This window comes from Martes martes (assembly GCF_963455335.1).
Source record: "Martes martes genome assembly, chromosome: 2".
NCBI lineage: Eukaryota > Metazoa > Chordata > Mammalia > Carnivora > Mustelidae > Martes > Martes martes.
The window spans coordinates 172,616,566-172,639,601 of NC_137889.1; the positions used below are offsets into that span (position 1 = coordinate 172,616,566).

A 23,036-nucleotide genomic window follows, 5' to 3' on the forward strand; every position below is an offset into this window, starting at 1 on the left:
GGGTTCAAATTCAGGTGGGTTAGTGCATTCCACGACACTGCACCATGTGTAACTGGGCTTACACGGTTCCCTGTGGAATTTTGACATGTTATGGAAAACTTCTTCCCAGCGACAGTAAAACAGAAGAATAACCCACTCAGATGGGAGAATGGTGACCTGAGAATCTCCCTACATTAACTGGGAAATAAATAAGAATTAGTGGACACTGGGGAAAGAGGGGAAGAAATAGCTGTACCTTTAATAAACCTCACAGTCAAGAGATTTAGAGCTTCCAGTGGGAGACTCTGGCCGTATACTGGGAGGTCTTGAAGTGGGAATGCGGGGAAAAACTAACCATAGGTAAAAGAAACTAAAGGCTGGTTGGGGCTGGGAGGGTGGGCTGGGAAAGCCCAAAGGGAACCACCAGTGATGGAAAGGCAGAACGTAAAAAGTTTCCTAGGTTTTAGCAACGTTCTGAAAACTTTGATCAAGAGACAACAGGATAAGCCAAGAAGCTGCCTTTCACAAACCTGGGAGAAAAGGAGGGTTTCCTCTGAGGGGGTCATAAAGAGCTGCTGACTTAGTGCCCAAGGTAGAAATATTGGTAATAAACTTAGTGAGGATGAACCCAAAAGACTTAGATATGAGGTGCAAGGGAGAAATCGTGAATTGGTTTGAAAGACATTTTAACATTGAAAAATACTTGAACCATTGAGGAGTATATGAAATTGTTCTTTGCTAACAACTTGGAATTACATTAAAATGGAGTGAAAGAGGTAAATTGATATGGTTTTATAGTACAATAATGTGTAAATGGTCCTTTAAGAAGTGGTGAATAGAGATAGAAAAATGTGAAGTGTAAAGCTAAATTGGGAAGAAATGGAGTTTAATTAACCTTTAGTGATAGTGCTGGAAAGGAGAACAGCCAATTACGGCATAAATAATTGATTCTCACTCCAGGGAGTTACTGAGAGGCAGAATAAACAGAAGTTAGAGGTTTGGACTCCCTGGTCAGATTTCTGAGCCAGAATCATGGTTCTACACCTAGTAGTTATGTGACCTTAGATAAGTGGTTTAATATATGTTTGAACAGTTTTCTTAATGTTTAAAGGGGTAATAAAAGGGGTGGTAGGGGCGCCTGGGTGACTCAGTCCGTGAAGGGAATCTGCTTCTCCCTCTCCCTCTGGCCCTCTCCCCCCACGACCCTAGCTCTTGCTCATGCCCTCTCTCTCTTTCAAATAAATAAGTAAAAAATATTTTTAAAAAGGGGGGGTTGATAAATAAAATAATGTATATAAAATAGTATTCAATATATCTTAGTTAATATCAAGGAACTCAGTTTAAAAAATTTCTTAAAGTTTTTTTTAAGAGTTTCTTGACTTCTTTCTTAATCTATGAAGACATATTCATTTCTCTTAATTTTTTTCTTCTAAAATGTCTTTGGTAAGTTAATGTTGTTAACTGTATCCTTTTGTGTTTTTTCCTACTCAGATCTAACTATAGCTCATCACCTTTCTGCCTTGGAAATAAATCTCTTTTCTTTTCCTCTATTAGTTTCCAGAATTACAGCATTCTCTCTTCTGTACCTAAATGACTTAGTTGGCTAGTAGGATGACTGTCTCATAAGAACTTGGAGAAGAAAGAAAAACAATATTAAAACTAAGCAAAATTACCTTTATTTAGCTTTTAAATTTTAACTCAGCATGTTTATAATACTATTTATGTAGTTTTAATAAATATTTTCCATAAAAACTCTAACAGGAAAAATGATTTAAAAATTAAACTATGTGATTGTAGCAATATATGAACAACACCCAATAGTGATGTATTTTAAAGGATTTATTTGCTTTTAGATACAGGTTTACTTAAAGATTTCTCTCAAGGAGGCACATCAGAAGATAAACTTCACATTCTTGCTCAACAGCAATACGAACAGCTCACACATGCAATGAAATGTAAGTTCATCGTCAGTGCAATCTTAAAATATGTTGTAAATCTTAGAAACATTAATACTTCATTTATCTATTACAATTGGGCAATGAGTTGTGAATCATACGTGAATTTTCCAAAATTAGTGCCTTCTAATACCAGAATATTTATTTTTACCCAATTCAGTCTGCCTTTTTTTTTTATTATTTTATTTATTTGACAGACAGAGATCACAAGTAGGCAGAGACAGAGAGAGGAAGGGAAGCAGTCTCCCTGCTGAGCAGAGAGCCTGACGACGCAGGGCTCGATCCCAGGACTCTGGGACCATGACCTGAGCCAAAGGCAAAGCCACCCAGGCGCCCCTCAGTCTGCCTTTTAAATATATGTGCTGTGCTATCATTTGTAGCATAGGTTAGCGAGCATAATGAACAGTTTCTTCATGCTGCAGTAAAGTAATTACATACATCCATTATGGAACCGTTTTGTTTTCTTTATTTCTTTCTTTGGCTTCTTACTTGATGTGATTTTTCTGTTGTCATTGTGACTGCCCATAATAATTATTCTACCATCCAAATTTTAATCAAACTCTTAGGTCTCTTAGTACTAAACAGAGAATAGAGAAATGCAATTACAAACAAAGCCTAGATTTCTTGATTTGAATTCTGAGTAACTAAGCTCTTTAGGTATTTATTTTATTGTTTCAATCATTCCAATTAGATTTGAGTACCATTTAGGTTTTGAGGAGCATTGCCTTAAATGGATATGCATATGGGAAATTGAGAAGTCTCTGACATAAACTGTTATTAATTCAGGGCATGTTTATCAAGTGTGAACTCTGGGTTAGGCAGGATAATAGGGGTATGAGTGTGAATAAATCTGATCTCCAAAGGTTCAAAGATAAATATACAGGTATAGGTAATTCAGTACATGAAGGTAGAACATAGATGAGGTAGAAATAAGACACATGGAAAGCACAGAGCAGGTCTGCCCTTTTAGTTGATGCTACTAATAAACATTAAGTTGAACCTGAATACATATATATGAATGATCTATGAAATAAGTTGGTTGGAAGATTAGAAGGTTGGTAAATAATTTTTTGATGCTTTCTCTAATTACTTTATTTAAAATTACAGTATCATCTCCTGAAACTATCCTCCATCCCTACTTTTTCTCTACAGCACTTATCACCTCCTAAAGATACTATCTGATTTAACTATTTGTGACTTATCATGTCAATAAAGCATGGAAAAGGAGCTCCCCAGGGGCAGCGATTTTTGTCTGGGTGTCTTGGATGCCTAGACTCGTGCTTAGCGTGGAGTAGGTGCTTGATAATGTGTGAATAAATGAGTGAGTGCCGGTAGTCGTATTATCTCGTTTTACAGAAGAAGAATCCGAGAGTTTAACTCAATTTGCCAGGTTCATACAGCATTAAGTAAAGAATTGGAATCCATACCTAAGTCTGTTTCTAGAGTCCTTTAAACTATTCTGTGATAGGGCTCGTGGGAGAATGCCAGGAGGATCAAGCTCGTGGTGCCGTGCAGTATTGTTTGTCTGTAACTGGCTTGGTCACACTGCTTGAGCTTCCGGTTTCCAGATAGATCGATGAAACCAGCAGCCTGTTCTTTGAAAGCAATAAAATCGATAAACCCCTACTCAGACTTATCAAAATGAAAGAAGAAAGGACCCAAATAAATAAAATCACAAATGAGAGAGGAGAAATAATAACCAACACCACTGAAATACAATTATAAGAGAATATTATGAAAAACGTTATACCAACATATTGGACAACCAGAAGAAATGGATAAATTCCTAGAAACATATAAACTACCAAAACTGAAACAGGAAGAAATAGAAAACTTGAACAGACTGATAACCAGCAAAGAAATGGAATCAGTAATCAAAAACCTCCCAACAGGGGTGCCTAGATGGCTTAGCTGGTTAAGAATCTGACTCTTGATTTTGACTCAGGTCGTGATCTCAGTGTCCTGGGACTGAGCCCTCATCAGGCTCTGTGTTCACTGGAAAGTCTGCTTAACAATTCTTTCCTTCTCCCTCTGCCTCCCTACACACATGCACACACACTCTCTCAAATTTTTAAAAGTCTTAAAAACAAAACAAAACAAAACAAAAACCTCTCCCAGCAAACAAAAGCCCAGGGCCAGATGGCTTCCCAGGAAATTCTACCAAACATTAAAGAGTTAATACCTATTCTTCTCCAACTATTACAAAAAATAGAAATGGAAAGAAGACTTTCAAACTCATTCTACGAGGCTGTATTACCTTGATTCCAAAACCAGACAAAGGCCCCACAGGCCAATATTCCTGATGAACATGGATGCAAAAATTCTCAAGAAAATATTAACAAGCCAAATCCAACAATACATTAGAAGAATTATTCACAATCAAGCGAGATTTATTACTGGGTTATAAGTGTGGTTCAACATCAGTAAATCAATCCACACGATACACCACATTAATAAGAGAAACGATAAGAAACATGATCCTCTCAATAGATGCAGAAAAAGGATTTGACAAAATACAACATGTATTCATGATAAAAAACCTCAACAAAGTAGGGATAGAGGGAACATAACCTAAACATAATAAAAGCCATATATATCGGGTCCTGCATCAGGCTCCCTGCTCAGTAGGGAGTCTGCTTCTCCCTCTCCCTCTGCCTGCCACACTGTCTGCTTGTGCTCTCTCTCTCTCTCTTTGACAAATAAATAAATAAAGTCTTTTTTTAAAAAAGGGGGGGCCATATATGAAAAACCCACAGCTAATATAATCCTTAATGGGGAAAAAATGAGAACTTTTCCTCTACAGTCAGTTACAAGACAGGGATGCCCACTCTCACTGCTGTTACTTAACATACTACTGGAAGTCCTACCCTAGCAATCAGATAACAAAAAAAGTAAAAGGCATCCAAATTGGCAAGAAAAAGATCAAACTTTCACTATTTGCAGGTCACATGATACTCTATAAGACTCCACCAAAAAATTACTAGAACCAATAACACAAATTCAGTAAAGTCATAGGGTACAAAATCAATGGACAGAAATGTGTTGCATTTCTATACACCAATAATGAAGCAGCAAAAAGAGAAATCAAGGAATTGATATCATATACAACTGTACCAAAAACCATGACACATAGGAATAAACCAACCAAGGAGGTGAAAGACCTGTTCTCTGAAAAATATAAAACACCGGAGAATGAAATTGAAAATGATACAAAGAAGTGGGAAAACATTCCATGTTCATAGATCAGGAGAACAAATATTGTTTAAATGTTATACTATGAAAAGCAATCTACACATTTAATGCAATTCCTATCAAAATACCACCATCATTTTTCATAGAATTAGAACAAACAATCCTAAAATTTGTACTGAACCACAGAAGATCCCGAATAACCAAAGCAATCTTAAAAAAGCAAAGCAAAGCTGGAGGCATCACAATTCTGGACTTCAAGTTATACTACAAAGCTGTAATGATCAAGACATTATGATTCTGGCACAAAAAACAGACACATAGATCCATAGAACAGCATAGAAAACCCCCAAATGGACCCAGAACTAATCTTCAACAAAGCAGGAAAGAATATCCAATGGGAAAAAGACAGTTTCTCTTCAACAAATGGTGTTGGGAAAACTGGACAGCAACATGCAAAAGAATGAAACTGGACCACTTTCTCATGCCACATGCAAAAATAAATTCAAAATGGATTAAAGACCTAAATATGAGATAAGAAACAGTGAAAATCCTAGATGAGAATACAGGCAGTAACCTCTTTTAGAGTAAACATAGCAACTACTTACTGGATAGGTCCCCTGAGTCAAGAGAAACAAAAGCAAAAATAAACTATTGGGACTTCATCAAGATAAAAAGCTTCTGCCCAGTGAAGTAAACAATCAATAAAACTAAAAGGCAACCTCTGGAATGGGAGAAGAGATTTGCAAATATTCAATAAAGGGTTAGTATCCCAAATCTGTAAAGAACTTGTCAAACTCAACACCTCAAACCAAATAATCCAGTTAAGAAATGGCAAAAGACAAATAGACATTTTTCCAAAGAAGACATCCAGATGGCCAACACATGAAAAGATGCTCAACATCAGTCATCATCAGGGAAATGCAAATCAAAAGTACAATGAGGTATCACCTCACACCTGTCAGAATGGCTAAAATTAACAACACAGAAACAACAGATATTGTCAAGGATGCTGAGAAAGGGGAACCCTCTTAACTGTTGGTGGGAATGCAAACTGGTGCAGCCATTCTGGAAGACAGTACAAAGGTTCCTCGAAAAGTCAAAAATAGAACTACCCTATGATCCAGCAATTGTACTACTAGGTATTTACCCAAAGGATAGAAAAATACTGACATGAAGAGATACATGCACACCAGTGTTCATAGTGTTCATAGCAGCATTACCAACAATAGCCAAATTATGGAAAGAGCCCAAATGTCCATTGACTGATGAATGGATAAAGAAGATGGGGTGTGTATATACAATGGAATATTGCTCAGCCCCAAAAAGGAATGAAATCTTGCCATTTGCAACGACGTGGATGGAACTAGAGAGTATTATGCTAAGTGAAGTCATTCAAAGAAAGACAAATTCCATATGATTTCACTTATACATAGGATTTAAGACACAGAACAGGTGAACATAGAAGAGAAAAAAAGAGGCAAACCAGAAAGTGGACTCTTAACTATAGAGAACAAACTGAGGGTTTCTAGAGGGGAGGTAAGTGGGGGATGGATTAAATGGGTGATGGGGATTAAGGAGGGCACTTATTGTGATGAGCACTGGGTATTGGATGTAAGTGATGAATCACTAATTTCTACACAGGAAACTAATATCACACTGTATGTTAACTAACTAGAATTTAAATTAAAATTTAAAAAAAAAAAAGAAAAAAGAAGAATTTTCAATTTCCATACAATCCAATTAGACTTCCTTTACTTCTCGGCCACAGTCTTACATTACTAATCTGTGCTTTAAAGGGAGTCATGCAAGCGTTTATGGAAATCATTCCCATTACAGCCATGTGGTATTAGTATCAAGTAGATGTTTGGAAACATAAATCTGTTTAGAATTGTTAATGGGGTCATTATTATTATTTACACCTCCTTTATAGTTACTAAGGCTCAAGCAGTCGTTTATTGCACATGTTCAGTCTACCCAGAAGAAAATGAAGCTGTCGTGAAGAAAGCACTAGAATTTCAAGACCTTGGGATTAAAGTACAGCCTTACAGGTAAGAAAAGAAAGGATCATTTGGAACTCAATCAGATATTGCTGAGAGTAAATGGTTGTGATTTTCTAAGTTATATAAAGATATTCCACATCCTTTTTGTTACACTTTAACATGACCAAATAAGCCAACTTCTTACGACTATAATGTAGATTCTGTAGAACCTTTGCAAATGGCTGGGCATGAGTGTTCCCTTGTAGTACTAACAGTTCTTTCTGTTGTTGTTATCGTTAGTCAGGCTAAAGGCATTTTGGCTTTGAGGTGGTGGGTTTTTTGATAAATTAGATCTAAATCTTATATCCTGAGTTTTATATACATTTATGCCTCAGTAAAGTATAAGAAAAATAAGTATATAAAATAACCTTGGGAAGGAGAGAGAAAATTATTTAATTGGATGTTTATTATCTGAAAACACATTTCTTAGCCCCTTGTAGCCTTTGTCCCTCAAAAGGACTGAGGTAAAAATAGCCTAAATAATTCAAGTAGCTTCTGGGTAAAACGCTGCAGTAAAATATGGATAGAGGGCAGAGCGAAAATATTCCATCTGAACTGTGGACGTCAAAATAAGGAGTGGATCTAAAAATACATGGCCCCAATTAGTTCTTCAAGACTGAACAGTAGGTATTTTAAAACACCTCTTCTATTTTTTACTTACTTCTCATGTTCTGAATTTTCCCATAATTCTGATAGAAGTTCCTTAATATGCATATGGTTTGGTCCCTCTTTTTGACTTGATATTTTTTCCTTTGCCATTCACAAGTGGATATGTTAATTACACTTGTATTTCCCTTCTTACTTGACTTGACTTCCTCATTTAGTAGCTCCTGTTGGTGGCTAATGGCCAATCTCTTGTTCTAAGAGCTTCTCAGCACAGCATTAGCTAAGTCACCATCTAGTGGCAAAGAGAATTATTGCGGGTATATAACCAAATTCATCAACGTGAATGATTTGACTTGTCTTGTCAGGGATGTTTCCTAAGATTGTAATGTGGCAAAAATGGAGGAACATTTTATTTCATTAGATTTTATTTCAGGTAAGCCATGATAAATGATTAATCCATAATATGGTATAAAAGACACAAGTAATATTAAAAGACATGAAGACAGAATAATGTGGGATTTGGGCTAAAATTGGAGAGTATATTTATTCAAGAGGTTTAACTACTTGCTAAGGATGCTGTTGAAAGAACTTATGAATTGATTAGGGAAGCCCAGTGTCTGGCTTCTAAGAATCATTTCTTAATTCCCCAAATAGTAGAATTTACATTTGAAAGCAATATTATATGCCATCCAATCTATTCACCTATCTGGTGTTTAAATTTCCTTCTGATATTCCAAAAACAGCTCAGTTTTGGACTTTAGCCATCATGGTACTTACCTTAGGTTTACGCTGCTTTTTCTTCCTTGTTCTATACTGTAAAAACTTCAAACATTACAAAAATACTAACTTTAAAAAAATGAATTTTTCCAGATTTCACCCCCTTAGATATGACCATTGTTAACAGTTTAATATGTAGTCTTTCAGGTTTTCAGGAACCAAAGGTTGTGCACGTTTTAAGTTGTAATCGGTCTTGTCAAATTACTTACCAAAATATACACTCTTATTTCAACCTATTTCCCCAAAGCTTCACCCATGCTGGGTTTTATCAGACTTTTAAATCTTTACCAAGTCTGAAGGGGAAGAAGATGAGATCGAGTTGTAAACTAAATTTCCATTTCTCCATGTATGAGTTTGGGCACTTTCCCAGTTACTGACTGGCCAGTGTAATGTTGCAGTTTCAAACATTTTTGTTCAAATACTTCCAACCATTTAAAAAAATTATTTATTTGAGAGAGAGAACATTGATCAGGGGCAGAGACAGAGGGAGAGGGGGAAGCAGACTCCCCATGAGCAGGGAGACCAATGCGGGGCTCCATTCCAAGACCCTGAGACTGTGACCTGAGCTGAAGACAGATGCTTAATGGACTGAGCTGCCGGGGCACCCCATTCCCTACCTTTTTTTAAATAACTGTGATCTTTTTCTATATTTTATTTTGTTTTTTTTCTCCCCCCCATATATTTTATTTTTTAAAAAATATTTTATTTATTTATTTATTTGACAGAGAGAGATCACAAGTAGGCAGAGAGGCAGGCAGAGAGAGAGAGAGAGGGAGAAGCAGGCTCCCTGCTGAGCAGAGAGCCCGATGCGGGACTGGATCCCAGGACCCTGAGATCATGACCCGAGCCGAAGGCAGAGGCCCAACCCACTGAGCCACCCAGGCGCCCCTTTTTCTATATTTTAAAGTTGAAACCTAATATTCTTCATCGTAAGTTTAAATAGTTGCAGAATATTTCTGGAATATTGTATTGCATGTGATTTAAATATATTTCTGTTAAATCTTTGGATCTGCATGTTTATCTTATTTAATTTATGGAAAAATGTTGAATTTGTTACCTGTTTTACAAAAGTAGTTCTCATTGTTAAAACCAGACTGACCTTGTCAGGAAAAGTCTGACTTTATTCTTTAATTCAAACAAACATGTTAATATGCCCCTGTGATTTGCTTCAAATTATAATTCAACGATAGATAGAAATAAGGAAGGAGAGGGAAGGCAGAAAGGCAGTGAGAAAGTTGGGGGGAAAAGAAAGGAAGAAATTAGTTCAAGAACAGAGCTTTGTTAAGAGTTTGGCACGCCCTTAAAGAACTTCTTACCTAACTCTGTTTTGCCGTGGGAGAAGAGAGCCACAGTCTCGAGCTGTCGTTTTGTTTAGCATCTAGAAATTTTAACAGCCCAGGACAGTGCACTCAGATGAGGTAGGTGCCGACTTTTGTTGTGGGAGAAAGGGACTGTGAAAGGAGCGGAAGGAGAAGTGGCTGTAACATGGGTTCCCATATTCCCTACCTCAGTGGGTCTTGGTGGGGATTGAATATATTAACACATGAACATCACGTGACACCCAACTGTTCAATGATTGTTCATTGTTATGGTTATTGCTATTGATCTGTAAGTTGTCTGCCTGTGTTCTTTACCACTTTTTCAGCTGCATTATTCATCTTTTTCTTCTTTTTCCATGTCTCATTGTATATTAGGGATGTTAGCTGTTTTCATAAGAATTACAGATATTTTCTAGATTGTTCATGTTTTAAATATTTAAAAACCTTTAATTCCAGTATTGTAAACATACAGTGCTATATTAGTTTCAGGTGTGCAATAGAGTGATTCAACTATTCTACCCATTACTCAGTGCTCCTCATGATAAGAGTACTCTTAACCTCCTTCACCTGTTTCCCCCATCTCCCCCCCACCTCCCCTCTAGTAACCACCAGTTTGTTCTCTATAGTTAAGAATCTGTTTCTTGGCTTGCCTCTCTCTCTTTTCCCCTTTGCTTGTTAGTCCTGTTTCTTAAATTCCACATATAAGATTCATATATGGTATTTGTCTTTGACTGACTGACTTCACTTAGCATTATACTCGCTAACTCTATCCATGTCATTGCAAATGGCGAGATTTCAGTCTTTTTTTAAGGCCAAATAATATTCCTGTGTGTGTGTGTGTGTGTGTGTGTGTGTGTGTGTACCACAGCTTCTTTATCTATTCCCCAAGCAAGGGACACTTGGATTGTTTCCATATGTTGGCTATTGTAAACAGTGCTGCTATAAAAAGAGGGGTGTATGTATCTCTTGGAATCAGTATTTTTGTACTCTTTGGGTAAATACCCAGTAGTGCAATTGCTGGATCCTAGGGAAGTTCTATTTTTAGCTTTTTGAGGAACCTCCATACTGTTTTCCACAGTGGCTGCACCTGTTTGCATTCCCACCACCAATGCACAAGGGTTGCTTTTTCTCGGCAACCTTGCCAATCCTTGTTGTTTCCCAGGTTGCTGATTTTTAGCCATTCTGACCTCCGTGAGGTGATATCTTATTGTAGTCTTGATTTGCATCTCCCTGATGATGAGTGATGGTGAGCATCTTTTCGTGTATCTGGCCATCTGGATGCTTTCTTTGGAGAAGTGTCTGTTCATGCCTTCTGCTCATTTTTAAATTGGATTATTTGGATTCAGGGTGTTCAGTTTTATAAGTTTTGTGTACTCTTGGATGCTAACCCTTTACTGAATATGTCATTGGCATATATCTTCCCCCATTCCTCAGGCTGCCCTTTAGTTTTGTTGATTGTCTCCTTTGCTGTGCAGACGCTTTTATTTTGATGTAGTCCCAATAGTTTGTTTTTGCTTTTGTTTCCCTTGACTTAGGAGACCTATCTAGAAAAAACTCGCAACACCTGATGTCAGAGAAATTAGTGCCTGTACTCTTTTCTAGGATTTTTATGGTTTTGAGGTCTCACAGTTAGGTCTTTAATCCACTTTGAATTTATTTTTGTGTCTGGCGTAAGAAAGTGGTCCGGTTTCATTCTTTTGCATGTTGCTGTCCAGTTTTCCCAACACCATTTGTTGAAGAGACTGTTTTTTCCCCATTGGCTATTCTTTCCTGCTTTGTCAAAGAGATATTGTCCATATAATTGTGTGTTTTTTTCTGGATTTACTATTCTGTTCTACTGATCTATGTGTCTGTTTTTGTGCCAGTACCATACTGTTTTGATAACTACAGCTTTGTAATAGAGCTTGAAGTCTGGAATTGTGATGCCTCCAGCTTAGCTTTTTTTTTTTTTTTTTTCTTTCTTTTTCCTTTTCAAGATTGCTGTACCTGTTTGGGGTCTTTTGTGGGTCCCTACAAATTTTGGGATTGTTTGTTCTAGTTCTGTGAAAAATGCTGTTGGTATTTTGATAGGAATTGCATTAAACGTGTAAATTGCTTTGGGTAGTATAGACATTTTAGCAATATTTGTTCTCCCAATCCATGAGCACAGTGTATCTTTCTGTTTCTTTGTATCATCTTCAGTTTCTTTTATCGGTCAATTTTCTGTAGTTTTCAGAGTACAGTTCTTTCACCTCTTTGGTTAGGTTTATTCTGAGGCATTATTTTTGGTACAATTGTAAATGGGATCAATTCCTTGGTTTCTCTTTTTGCTGCTTCATTACTGGTGTATAGAAATGTAACAGGTTTCTGTATACTGATTTTGTATCCTTTGACTTGACTGAATTCATGTATCAGTTCTAGAAGTTTTTTGGTAGAGTCTCCTCGGCTTTCTATACATAGTAGCATGTCATCTGTAAGTAGTGAAAGTTTTACTTCTTCCTTGCTGATTTGGATGCCTTTTATGTTGTCGTCGTTGTCTGATTGCTGTGGCTAGGACTTCTAGTGCTATGTTGAATAGAAGTGGTGAGAGTGCACATCCTTGTCTTATTTCTGACTTTAGGGGAAAAGATTCTCAGTTTTTATGGTCTTTATTATGTTGAGGTGTGTTCCCTCTAAACCTGCTTTGTTGCGGGTTTTTATCATGAATGGATGTTGTATTTGGCAAACGTTTTTTCTTTTCTTTTCTTTTTCAATGTGAGGCTTAAACTTATGACCCTGAGATCAAGACCTGAACTGAGACCAAGAGTCAGATGCTTAACCAACTGAACGACCCAGGGACCCCTCAAATGCTTTTTCTGCATCTACCGAAATGATCACATGGTTCTTATCCCTTCTCCTCTTGATGTGACGTATCACACCGGTTGATCTGGGAACACTGAACCACTCTTACAACACAGGCATAAATCCCACTTGATTGTCTTGAATAATTTTTGACTTTTTTAAAAAATTTATTTATTTGTTAGAGAGAGAGAGTGAGCGAGCACAGGCAGAGTGGTAGACAGAGGCAGAGGGAGAAGCAGGCTCCCCACCGAGCAAGGAGCCCGATGCGGGACTCGATCCAAGGACGCCGGGATCATGACCCGAGCCGAAGGCAGCCACTCAACCAACTGAGCCATCCAGGTGTCCCTTGAATAATTTTTAAGATATATTATTGGATTTGATTTGCTGGTATTTTGTTGAGAATTTTTGCATCTATGCTCCTCAGCGATGGTGGCCTCTAGGTCTCTCTTTCTGTGACATCTTTATCTGGTTTTGGCATCAGGGTAACACTGGCTTCATAGAATGAGTTTGGAAGTTTTCCTTCCTCTTGTATTTTTTGAAATAGGTTAAGAAGAATAGGTATTAACTCTTCTTAGATTTTGGGTAGAATTCCCGTGGGAAGCTACTTGGTCCTGGACTTTCGTTTGACGGGAGCTTTTTGATTACTGATTCAATTTCTTTGCTGGAAATTGGTCTGTTCAAATTTTCTATTTCTTCCTGTTTCCATTTGGGTAGGTTATATGTTTCTAGGAATTTATCCATTTCTCCCACGTTGTCCAATTTGTTGGCATAAAGTTTTCCATAATATTCTCTTATAAGTGTTTGTATTTCAGTGGTGTTGGTTACTATCTCTCCTCTCTCATTTGTGATTTTATTTATCTGGATCCTTTCTCTTTTTTTCTTGGTAAGTCTGGTTAGAGGTTTATTGATTTATTTGACTTTTTTTTTTTTTCCCAAAGAACCAGATCCTGGTTTCAATGATCTGTTCTATTGTATTTTTAAGTTTCTGTAGCATTTATTTCTGCTCTAATCTTTATTATTTCCTTCCTTCTGTTAGTTTTAGGTTTTGTTTGTTATTCTTTTTCTAGCTCCTTTGGGTATAAGGTTAGGTTGTTTAAGATTTTTCTTATTCTTTTTTTTTTTTAAAGATTTTATTTATTTATTTGACACAGAGAGAGACAGCACAAGTAGGCAGCAAGGCAGGCAGAGAGAGAGGGGGAAGCAGGCTCCCTGCTGAGCAGAGAGCCCGATGCGGGGCTCGATCCCAGGACCCTGAGATCATGACCTGAGCCAAAGGCAGAGGCTTAACCATTGAGCCACCCAGGCACCCCACGATTCTTCTGATTCTTTTTTTTTTTAATTTTTTTATTTTAATAAACATATAATGTATTTTTATCCCCAGGGGTACAGGTCTGTGAATCGTCAGGTTTACACATTTCATAGCACTCATCATAGCCCATACCCTCCCCAATGTCCATTTCTCCACCACCCTCTCCCTTCCCCCCTCCCCTCCGCAACCCTCAGTCTGTTTCTTGAGATTGAGTCTTTTATGGTTTGTCTCCCTCCCAATCCCATCTTTTCATTTTTTCTTTTCCTACCTCCCCCCAACCCCCCCCCCCGGCCTTGCATCTCCACTTCCTCATATCAAAGAGATCATATGATAGTTGTCTTTCTCTGATTGACTTACTTCGCTAAGCATGATACCCTCTAGTTCCATCCACGTCGTCGCAAATGGCAAGATTTCATGTCTTTTGATGGCTGCATAGTATTCCATTGTGTATATATACCACCTCTTCTTTATCCATTCATCTGTTGATGGACATCTAGGCTCTTTCCACAGTTTGGCTATTGTGGACATTGCTGCTATAAACATTCGGGTGCACGTGCCCCTTCGGAGCACCACGTTTGTATCTTTAGGATATATACCCAGGAGTGCAATTGCTGGGTCGTAGGGTAGCTCTATTTTCAGTTTTTTGAGGAACCTCCACACTGTTTTCCAGAGTGGTGGCACCAGCTTGCATTCCCACCAGCAGTGTAGGAGGGTTCCCCTCTCTCCGCATCCTCGCCAGCATCTGTCATTTCTTGACTTGTTAATTTTAGCCATTCTGACTGGTGTGAGGTGGTATCTCAGTGTGGTTTTGATTTGTATTTCCCTGATGCCGAGTGATGTGGAGCACTTTTTCATGTGTCTGTTGGCCATCTGGATGTCTTCTTTGCAGAAATGTCTGTTCATGTCCTCTGCCCATTTCTTGACTGGATTATTTGTTCTTTGGGTATTGAGTTTGATAAGCTCTTTATAGATTTTGGATACTAGCCCTTTATCTGATATGTCGTTTGCAAATATCTTCTCCCATTCTGTCAGTTGTCTTTTGGTGTTGTTAACTGTTTCCTTTGCTGTGCAAAAGTTTTTGATCTTGATGAAATCCCAATAGTTCATTTTTGCCCTTGCTTCTGTTGCCTTTGGCGATGTTCCTAGGAAGAAGTTGCTGCGGTTGAGGTCAAAGAGGTTGCTGCCTGCATTGTCCTCAAGGATTTTGATAGATTCCTTTCGCACATTGAGGTCCTTCATCCATTTTGAGTCTATTTTCGTGTGTGGTGTAAGGAAATAGTCCAATTTCATTTTTCTGCATGTGGCTGTCCAATTTTCCCAGCACCATTTGTTGAAGAGGCTGTCTTTTTTCCATTGGATATTCTTACCTGCTTTGTCGAAGATTAGTTGACCATAGAGTTGAGGGTCTATTTCTGGGCTCTCTATTCTGTTCCATTGGTCTATATGTCTGTTTTTGTGCCAGTACCATACTGTCTTGATGATGACAGCTTTGTAATAGAGCTTGAAGTCTGGAATTGTGATGCCACCGACTTTGGCTTTCTTTTTCAATATTCCTTTGGCTATTCGAAGTCTTTTCTGGTTCCATATAAATTTTAGGATTATTTGTTCTATTTCTTTAAAAAAAATGGATGGGATTTTGATAGGGATTGCATTAAATGTGTAGATTGCTTTAGGTAGAATAGACATTTTCACAATATTTGTTCTTCCAATCCATGAGCATGGAATATTTTTCCATTTCTTTGTGTCTTCCTCAATTTCTTTCATGAGTACTTTATAGTTTTCTGAGTATAGATTCTTTGTCTCTTTGGTTAGATTTATTCCTAGGTATCTTATGGTTTTGGGTACGATTGTAAATGGGACTGACTCCTCAATTTCTCTTTCTTCTGTCTTGTTGTTAGTGTAAAGAAATGCGACTGATTTCTGTGCATTGACTTTATATCCTGACACTTTACTAAATTCCTGTTTTTGGAGTGGAGCCTTTTGGGTTTTCCACATATAGTATCATATCATCTGCAAAGAGTGACAGTTTGACTTCTTCTTTGCCGATTTGGATGCCTTTAATTTCTTTTTGTTGTCTGATTGCTGAGGCTAGGACTTCTAGTACTATATTGAACAGCAGTGGTGATAACGGACATCCCTGCCGTGTTCCTGACCTTAGCGGAAAAGCTTTCAGTTTTTCTCCATTGAGAATGATATTTGCGGTGGGTTTTTCATAGATGGCTTTGATAACATTGAGGTATGTGCCCTCTATCCCTACACTTTGAAGAGTTTTAATCAGGAAGGGATGCTGCACTTTGTCAAATGCTTTTTCAGCATCTATTGAGAGTATCATATGGTTCTTACTCTTTCTTTTATTAATGTATTGTATCACATTGATGGATTTGTGGATGTTGAACCAACCTTGCAGCCCTGGAATAAATCCCACTTGGTCGTGGTGAATAATCCTTTTAATGTACTGTTGGATCCTATTGGCCAGTATTTTGGTGAGAATTTTCGCATCTGTGTTCATCAAGGATATTGGTCTGTAATTCTCTTTTTTGGTGGGATCCTTGTCTGGTTTTGGGATCAAGGTGATGCTGGCCTCATAGAATGAGTTTGGAAGTTTTCCTTCCATTTCTATTTTTTGGAACAGTTTCAGGAGAATAGGAATTAATTCTTCTTTAAATGTTTGGTAGAATTCCCCTGGGAAGCCGTCTGGTCCTGGACTTTTGTTTGTTTGGAGATTTTTGATGACTGTTTCAATCTCCTTACTGGTTATGGGTCTGTTCAGGTTATCTATTTCTTCCTGGTTCAGTTGTGGTAGTTTATACATCTCTAGAAATGTATCCATTTCTTCCAGATTGTCAAATTTGTTGCCATAGAGTTGCTCGTAGTATGTTCTTATAATTGTTTGTATTTCTTTGGTGTTGGTTGTGATCTCTCCTCTTTCATTCATGATTTTATTTATTTGCGTCCTTTCTCTTTTCTTTTTGATAAGTCTGGCCAGGGGCTTATCAATCTTATTAATTCTTTCAAAGAACCAGCTCCTAGTTTTGTTGATTTGTTCTATTGTTTTTTTAGTTTCTATTTCATTGATTTCTGCTCTGATCTTTATGATTTCTCTTCTCCTGCTGGGTTTAGGCTTTCTTTGTTGTTCTCTCTCCAGCTCCTTTAGGTGTAGTGTTAGGTTGTGTATTTGAGACCTTTCTTGTTTCTTGAGAAAGGCTTGTACCACTATATATTTTCCTCTCAGGACTGCCTTTGCTGTGTCCCACAGATTTTGACAGATTCCTGGTTGACCCATTCATTTTTTAGAAGGATGCTGTTTAGTCTCCATGTATTTGCGTTCTTTCCAAATTTCCTCTTGTGATTGAGTTCGAGCTTCAGAGCATTGTGGTCTGAAAATATGCAGGGAATGATCTCAATATTTTGGTACCGATTGAGACCTGATTTATGACCCAGGATGTGGTCTATTCTGGAGAATGTTCCATGTGCACTAGAGAAGAATGTATATTCTGTTGCTTTGGGATGGAATGTTCTGAATATATCTGTGATGTCCATCTGGTCCAGTGTGTCATTTAAGGCCTTTATTTCCTTGTTGATCTTTTGCTTAGATGATCTGTCCATTTCAGTGAGGGGAGTGTTAAAGTCCCCTGCTATTATTGTATTACTGTCGATGTATTTCTTTGATTTTGTTATTAATTGGTTTATATAGTTGGCTGCTCCCATGTTAGGGGCATAGATATTTAAGATTGTTAGATCTTCTTGTTGGACAGACCCTTTGAGTATGATATAGTGTCCTTCCTCATCTCTTATTATAGTCTTTGGCTTAAAATCTAATTGATCTGGTATAAGGATTGCCACCCCAGCTTTCTTCTGATGTCCATTAGCATGGTACATTGTTTTCCACCCCCTCACTTTAAATCTGGAGGTGTCTTCAGGTCTAAAATGAGTTTCTTGTAGGCAGCATATAGATGGGTTTTGTTTTTTTATCCATTCTGATACCCTGTGTCTTTTGATTGGGGCATTGAGCCCATTAACATTCAGGCTAACTATTGAGAGATATGAATTTAGTGCCATTGTATTGCCTGTAAGGTGACTGGTACTGTATATTGTCTCTGTTTCTTTCTGATCTACTACTTTTAGGGTCTCTCTTTGCTTAGAGGACCCCTTTCAGTATTTCCTGTAGAGCTGGTTTGGTGTTTGCAAATTCTTTCAGCTTTTGTTTGTCCTGGAAGCTCTTTATCTCTCCTTCTATTTTCAACGATAGCCTAGCCGGATACAGTATTCTTGGCTGCATGTTTTTCTCGTTTAGTGCTCTGAATATATCATGCCAGTTCTTTCTGGCCTGCCAGGTCTCTGTGGATAGGTCCGCTGCCAATCTAATGTTTTTACCCTTGTATGTTACAGACTTCTTTTCCCGGGCTGCTTTCAGGATTTTCTCTTTGTCGCTAAGACTTGTAAATTTTACTATCAGGTGACGAGGTGTGGACCTATTCTTATTGATTTTGAGGGGCGTTCTTAGCATTTCCTGGATTTTGATGTTTGTTCCCTTTGCCATATTAGGGAAATTCTCTCCAATAATTGTCTCCAATATACCTTCTGCTCCCCTCTCTCTTTCTTCTTCTTCTGGAATCCCAATTATTCTAATGTTGTTTCGTCTTATGGTGTCACTTATCTCTCAAATTCTCTCCTCGTGGTCCAGTATTTGTTTGTCTCTCTTTTGCTCAGCTTCTTTATTCTCTGTCATTTGGTCTTCTATGTCACTAATTCTTTCTTCTGCCTCATTTATCCTGGCAGTGAGTGCTTCCATTTTTGATTGCACCTCATGAATAGCTTTTTTGATTTCAACTTGGTTAGATTTTAGTTCTTTTATTTCTCCAGAAAGGGCTTTTATCTCTCCGGAGAGGGTTTCTCTAATATCTTCTATGCCTTTTTCGAGCCCGCTAGAACCTTGAGAATTGTCATTCTGAACTCTAGATCTGTCATGTTACCTATGTCCATATTGATTAGGTCTCCAGCCTTCGGTACGGCCTCTTGTTCTTTTTTTTTGAGGTGAGTTTTTCCGCCTTGTCATTTTGTCCAGATAAGATTTGCTTTCTCCTGCTGTGGAATTCCGCTGTTCTTGGTGAGCGAAGTTGGTTTTGGATGGGTTTCTTGTTGATCTTCTGGGGGAGGGGCCTGTTGTAGTGATTCTCAAGTGTCTTTGCCGCAGGCGGAATTGCACCGCCCTTGCCAGGGGCCGGGCTAAGTAATCCGCTCGGGTTTGCTTTCGGGAGCTTTTGTTCCCTGAGCGCTTTCCGTAGAGTTTCGGAGGACGGGAATGAAGATAGCGGCCTCCCAGTCTCCGGCCCGGAGGAGCCGAGAGCTTGGGGTTCTGCTCCTCAGTGCGCTCTCAGAGCAAAGCGCCCACCGCCCCGCCTCCCTGGCCTCGGTCGCGCCTCGAGGAAAGCAGTCAATTGCTGGAGCTGGAGAAAAGCGCCGGGTCGCTTTCATCTCTGTGGCCTCCGGCCGCGCTCTGAGCCCACTCAGCCTGCGACCGGCACAAGGTAACCCAGGCTTAGAGCTCACTCCTCGGCTTTGTCGCTGTAGCCGGCTTCCCCTGTCTAATACCTGCGAGCTCTACGGCCCTCAGACACCCCCAGTCCTTCTGTGACCCCGCGGGACCTGGGGTTATGCTGACCCTGCCTGGGTTTCCCCCCAGTTTAGCCTCTGGAGCGATGTCTCCCAGTGGAGCCGACTTTTAAAAGTCCCGATTTTGTGCTCCGTCGCTCCGCCGCTTGCTGGGTGCCGGCCCCTCCCCCCGGGGTCTATCTTCCCGTCGCTTTGGATTCACTTCTCCGCAGGTCCTACCTTTCAGAAAGTGATCGATTTTCTGTTTCTGGAATTGTTGCTCTTCTTCTCTTCGATTTCCCGTTGGATTTGTAGGTGTTCACAATGGTTAGATAAGCTATCTAGCTGATCTCCTGCTACCCGATGTCGTCTCAGCCTGCTACTTCTCCGCCATCTTGACTCCTCCCCCGATTCTTCTGATTCTTGAGGCAGGCCTGTATTACTATTAACTTCCCTCTTAGAACTGCTTTTGCTGGGTCCTGAAGGTTTTGAACCATTATGTTTTCATTTTTAATTTTTTCTTTTATTTCTTAGATGAACCATCTATTGTTTAGTAGCATGTTATTTAACCTCCATGTATTTGTCGTCTTTCCAGATTTTTTCTTGTGGTTTACTTCTAAGAAGTTTCATAGCACTGTGTTGAGAAAAGATGCACAGTATTACTTCATTCTTTTTGAATTTGTTGAGGCCTGTTCTGTGGCCTAACAAGTGATCTCCATTCTGGAGAATGTTCCATGTGCACTTGAAAGGAATGTGTATTCTGCTGTTTTAGGGTGGACTGTTCTGACTATTTCTGTTAGTCCATCTGGTCCATTGTGTCATTCAAAGCCATTGTTTCCTTGTTGACTTTCTGTTTAGATGCTCTCTCCATTGATGTTGAGTGGGGTGTTAAAGTCCCTACTATTATTGCGTTATTATAAATTCATTCCTTTAAGTTTGTTACTAACTGTTTTATGCATTTGGGTGCTCCCATGTTGCGTGCATAAACATTTATAAATGTTACCTCTTATTGGATTGTTCCCTTTATTATTATATAGTGTCCTCCTTTGTTGTTACAGTCTTTGTTTTAAAGTCTATTTTGAGCTAAGTATCGCTACTCTGCCTTTCTTTGACGTCCGCTTGCATGGCAAATGTTTCTCCATCCCCTCACTCCCAGTCTACAGATGTGTTTAGGTCTGAAATGACTCTCTTATAGGCAGCATCCAGATGGGTTTTGTGTTTTTATCCATTCTGTCACCCTCCGTCTTCTGATTGGTGCATTTAGTACTTTTATATTCAAAGTAATTATTGATAGATATGTATTTATTGCCATTGTATTGCTTGTTTTGTGGTTGTTTCTGAAGATTTTCTCTGATCTTTTCTTGTTGTTCTCTCTTTCATGGATTGCTGTTTTTCTTCAGTGATATATTTGGATTTCTTTCTCTTTATTCTTTGCTCATTTATTTGTGGTTACCATTAGGTTTGTATATAACATCTACCTATGGCAGTCTATATTAAGTTGATGGTTATCTACGTTTGAACTCATTCTTTACTTTTCTCTTCCCCATGTTCTAGCTATGGTGTCATACTTTACATCCTTCTATTTTCTGAGTTCCTTGAATGATTTTTTTTTACAGAAGTATTCATTTTTGCTGCTCTTGTGTTTCCTACCTTCATACTGTCATTTTGATTTTTTTAAATAATTTTTTAAAGATTTTATTTATTTATTTGACAGACGATGATCACAAGTAGGCAGAGAGGCAGGCACTGGGAGAGGGGGAAGCAGGCTCCCTGCTGAGCAGAGAGCCCGATGCGGGACTTGATCCCAGGACCCTGTGATCATGACCTGAGCCGAAGGCAGAGGCTTTAACCCACTGAGCCACCCAGGCGCCCCTCATACTGTCATTTTGGTCTTTCCTTTCCTCTCAAAGAATCCTCTTTAATATTTCTTGCACGGCTGGCATAGTGGTCATGAATTCCTTTAGTTTTTGTTTGTCTGGGAATTCATTATCTCTCCTATTCCAAATGACAGCCTTGCTGGATAGAGTATTCTTGCCTGCAAGTTTTTCCCATTTAGCACTTTGAATATCTCATGCCACTTTTTTCTGGCTTGGAAAGTTTCTAATGAAAACATCCACTGATAGTCTTATGGGGTTTCTGTTGTATGCAACTGTCTTCTTTTGTCTTATTGCTTTTAATATTTTTTTCCTTATCATTATATTTTGCCATTTTAATTATATCTTGGTGGGGTACCTGGCTGGCTCAGGCATGAGACTCTTGATTTTAGGGTTGTGAGCTTGATCCCAATGTTGGGTGTGGAGCCTACTTAAAATTAAAAAATGAATATGTCTTGGTGTGGGTCTGCTTTTGTTGATTTTGTTGGGGGTTCTCTGTGCCTCCTGGATCTGAATATTGGTTTCCTTCCCCAGAAGAGTGAAGTTTTTAGCCACTGCCTCTTCAATTTTCTGCTCCCTTATCTCTGTCTTCCTGTTTTGGGACCTCTATAATAAGAACGCTATTACGAGGGCGTGCCTGGGTGGCTCAGTTGTTAAGTGTCTGCCTTCAGCTCAGGTCACAATCCCAGAGTCCTGGGATCGAGCACCACATCAGGCTCCCTGCTCCGAAGGAAGCCTGCTTCTCCCTCCCCCACTCCCCCTGCTTGTGTTCCCTCTCTCACTGTGTCTCTCTCTGTCAAATAAATAAATAAAATCTTTAAAAAAAAAAAAGGAATGCTATTATATTTGATGGAGTCACTGAGTTCCCGAAGTCTATTATTGTTTTGCATAATTCTTTTTTTCTCTCTTTTGTTCAGCTTGGTTTTCTAGGTCCTTAATTTGTTCCTGTGCTTCTTCCAGCCTGCTGTCCATTCCATCAAGCATGTTTCTCGTTTCATTTATTGAGACCTTTATCTCTGCTCTGTTATTCTTTATCTCTGTGTGAATGGTCTCACTGATGTCTTCCCCTCTTTTGTCAAGTCTGGTATCTTTGTGATCATTGCTTTATTTTACTATTAATTTATTTGGGGGGTTCCGTTTGTTTATGGATCTCCTGATTACTCTGCAGAGGAGTTAAGATGGGAGGGAGCTTCAGCATCAGCCACCTTCCCAGACAGCAAGAGCTTCACAGCATGTGCAAGATAGTGCAGTCACTGCTTCCTGGGAAGGTGTGAACTGTGGGCTGGGAGTCCTGGCCTGGGGCAGTCCGGGTAATGGAGCAACAACCACTTTCCTAAGGCCACTTTCAAGAGGCAAGATGTACCAGCACAGATTGTAAAACAGGGTTCGGGATTTCTCCTCTCATAACTGAGAGACCAGAGGTCTGTACCCTTAGCCCACTCCTCCAGTGAGTCAATGATCATCACCATTCTGGCTGCTTGGAAGGGTTTAACCAGAGTGACTCATGTAGTGATGAATGCTGGAGCAGCTGGTGAGAGCTGTCTCCCTTTGCATTCTGTCTCCCAGCATAGCCT

The 23,036-nt window shown here is 39.0% G+C and overlaps 1 protein-coding gene across 1 annotated transcript in view; it reads left to right on the forward strand.

Annotated features, from left to right (window-relative positions):
- The window catches only part of NSUN7 (NOP2/Sun RNA methyltransferase family member 7), a gene marked incomplete at its 3' end in the record, with an annotated part of 63,934 nt that overhangs the window by 33,892 nt on the left and 7,006 nt on the right, over nt 1-23,036 (forward strand). Inside the window, exons 8-9 of the mRNA XM_080796913.1 lie at nt 1,833-1,934; nt 7,057-7,174. Coding sequence (XP_080653039.1) covers nt 1,833-1,934; nt 7,057-7,174 — 220 coding nt within the window. The remainder of the gene's footprint in view (nt 1-1,832; nt 1,935-7,056; nt 7,175-23,036) is intronic.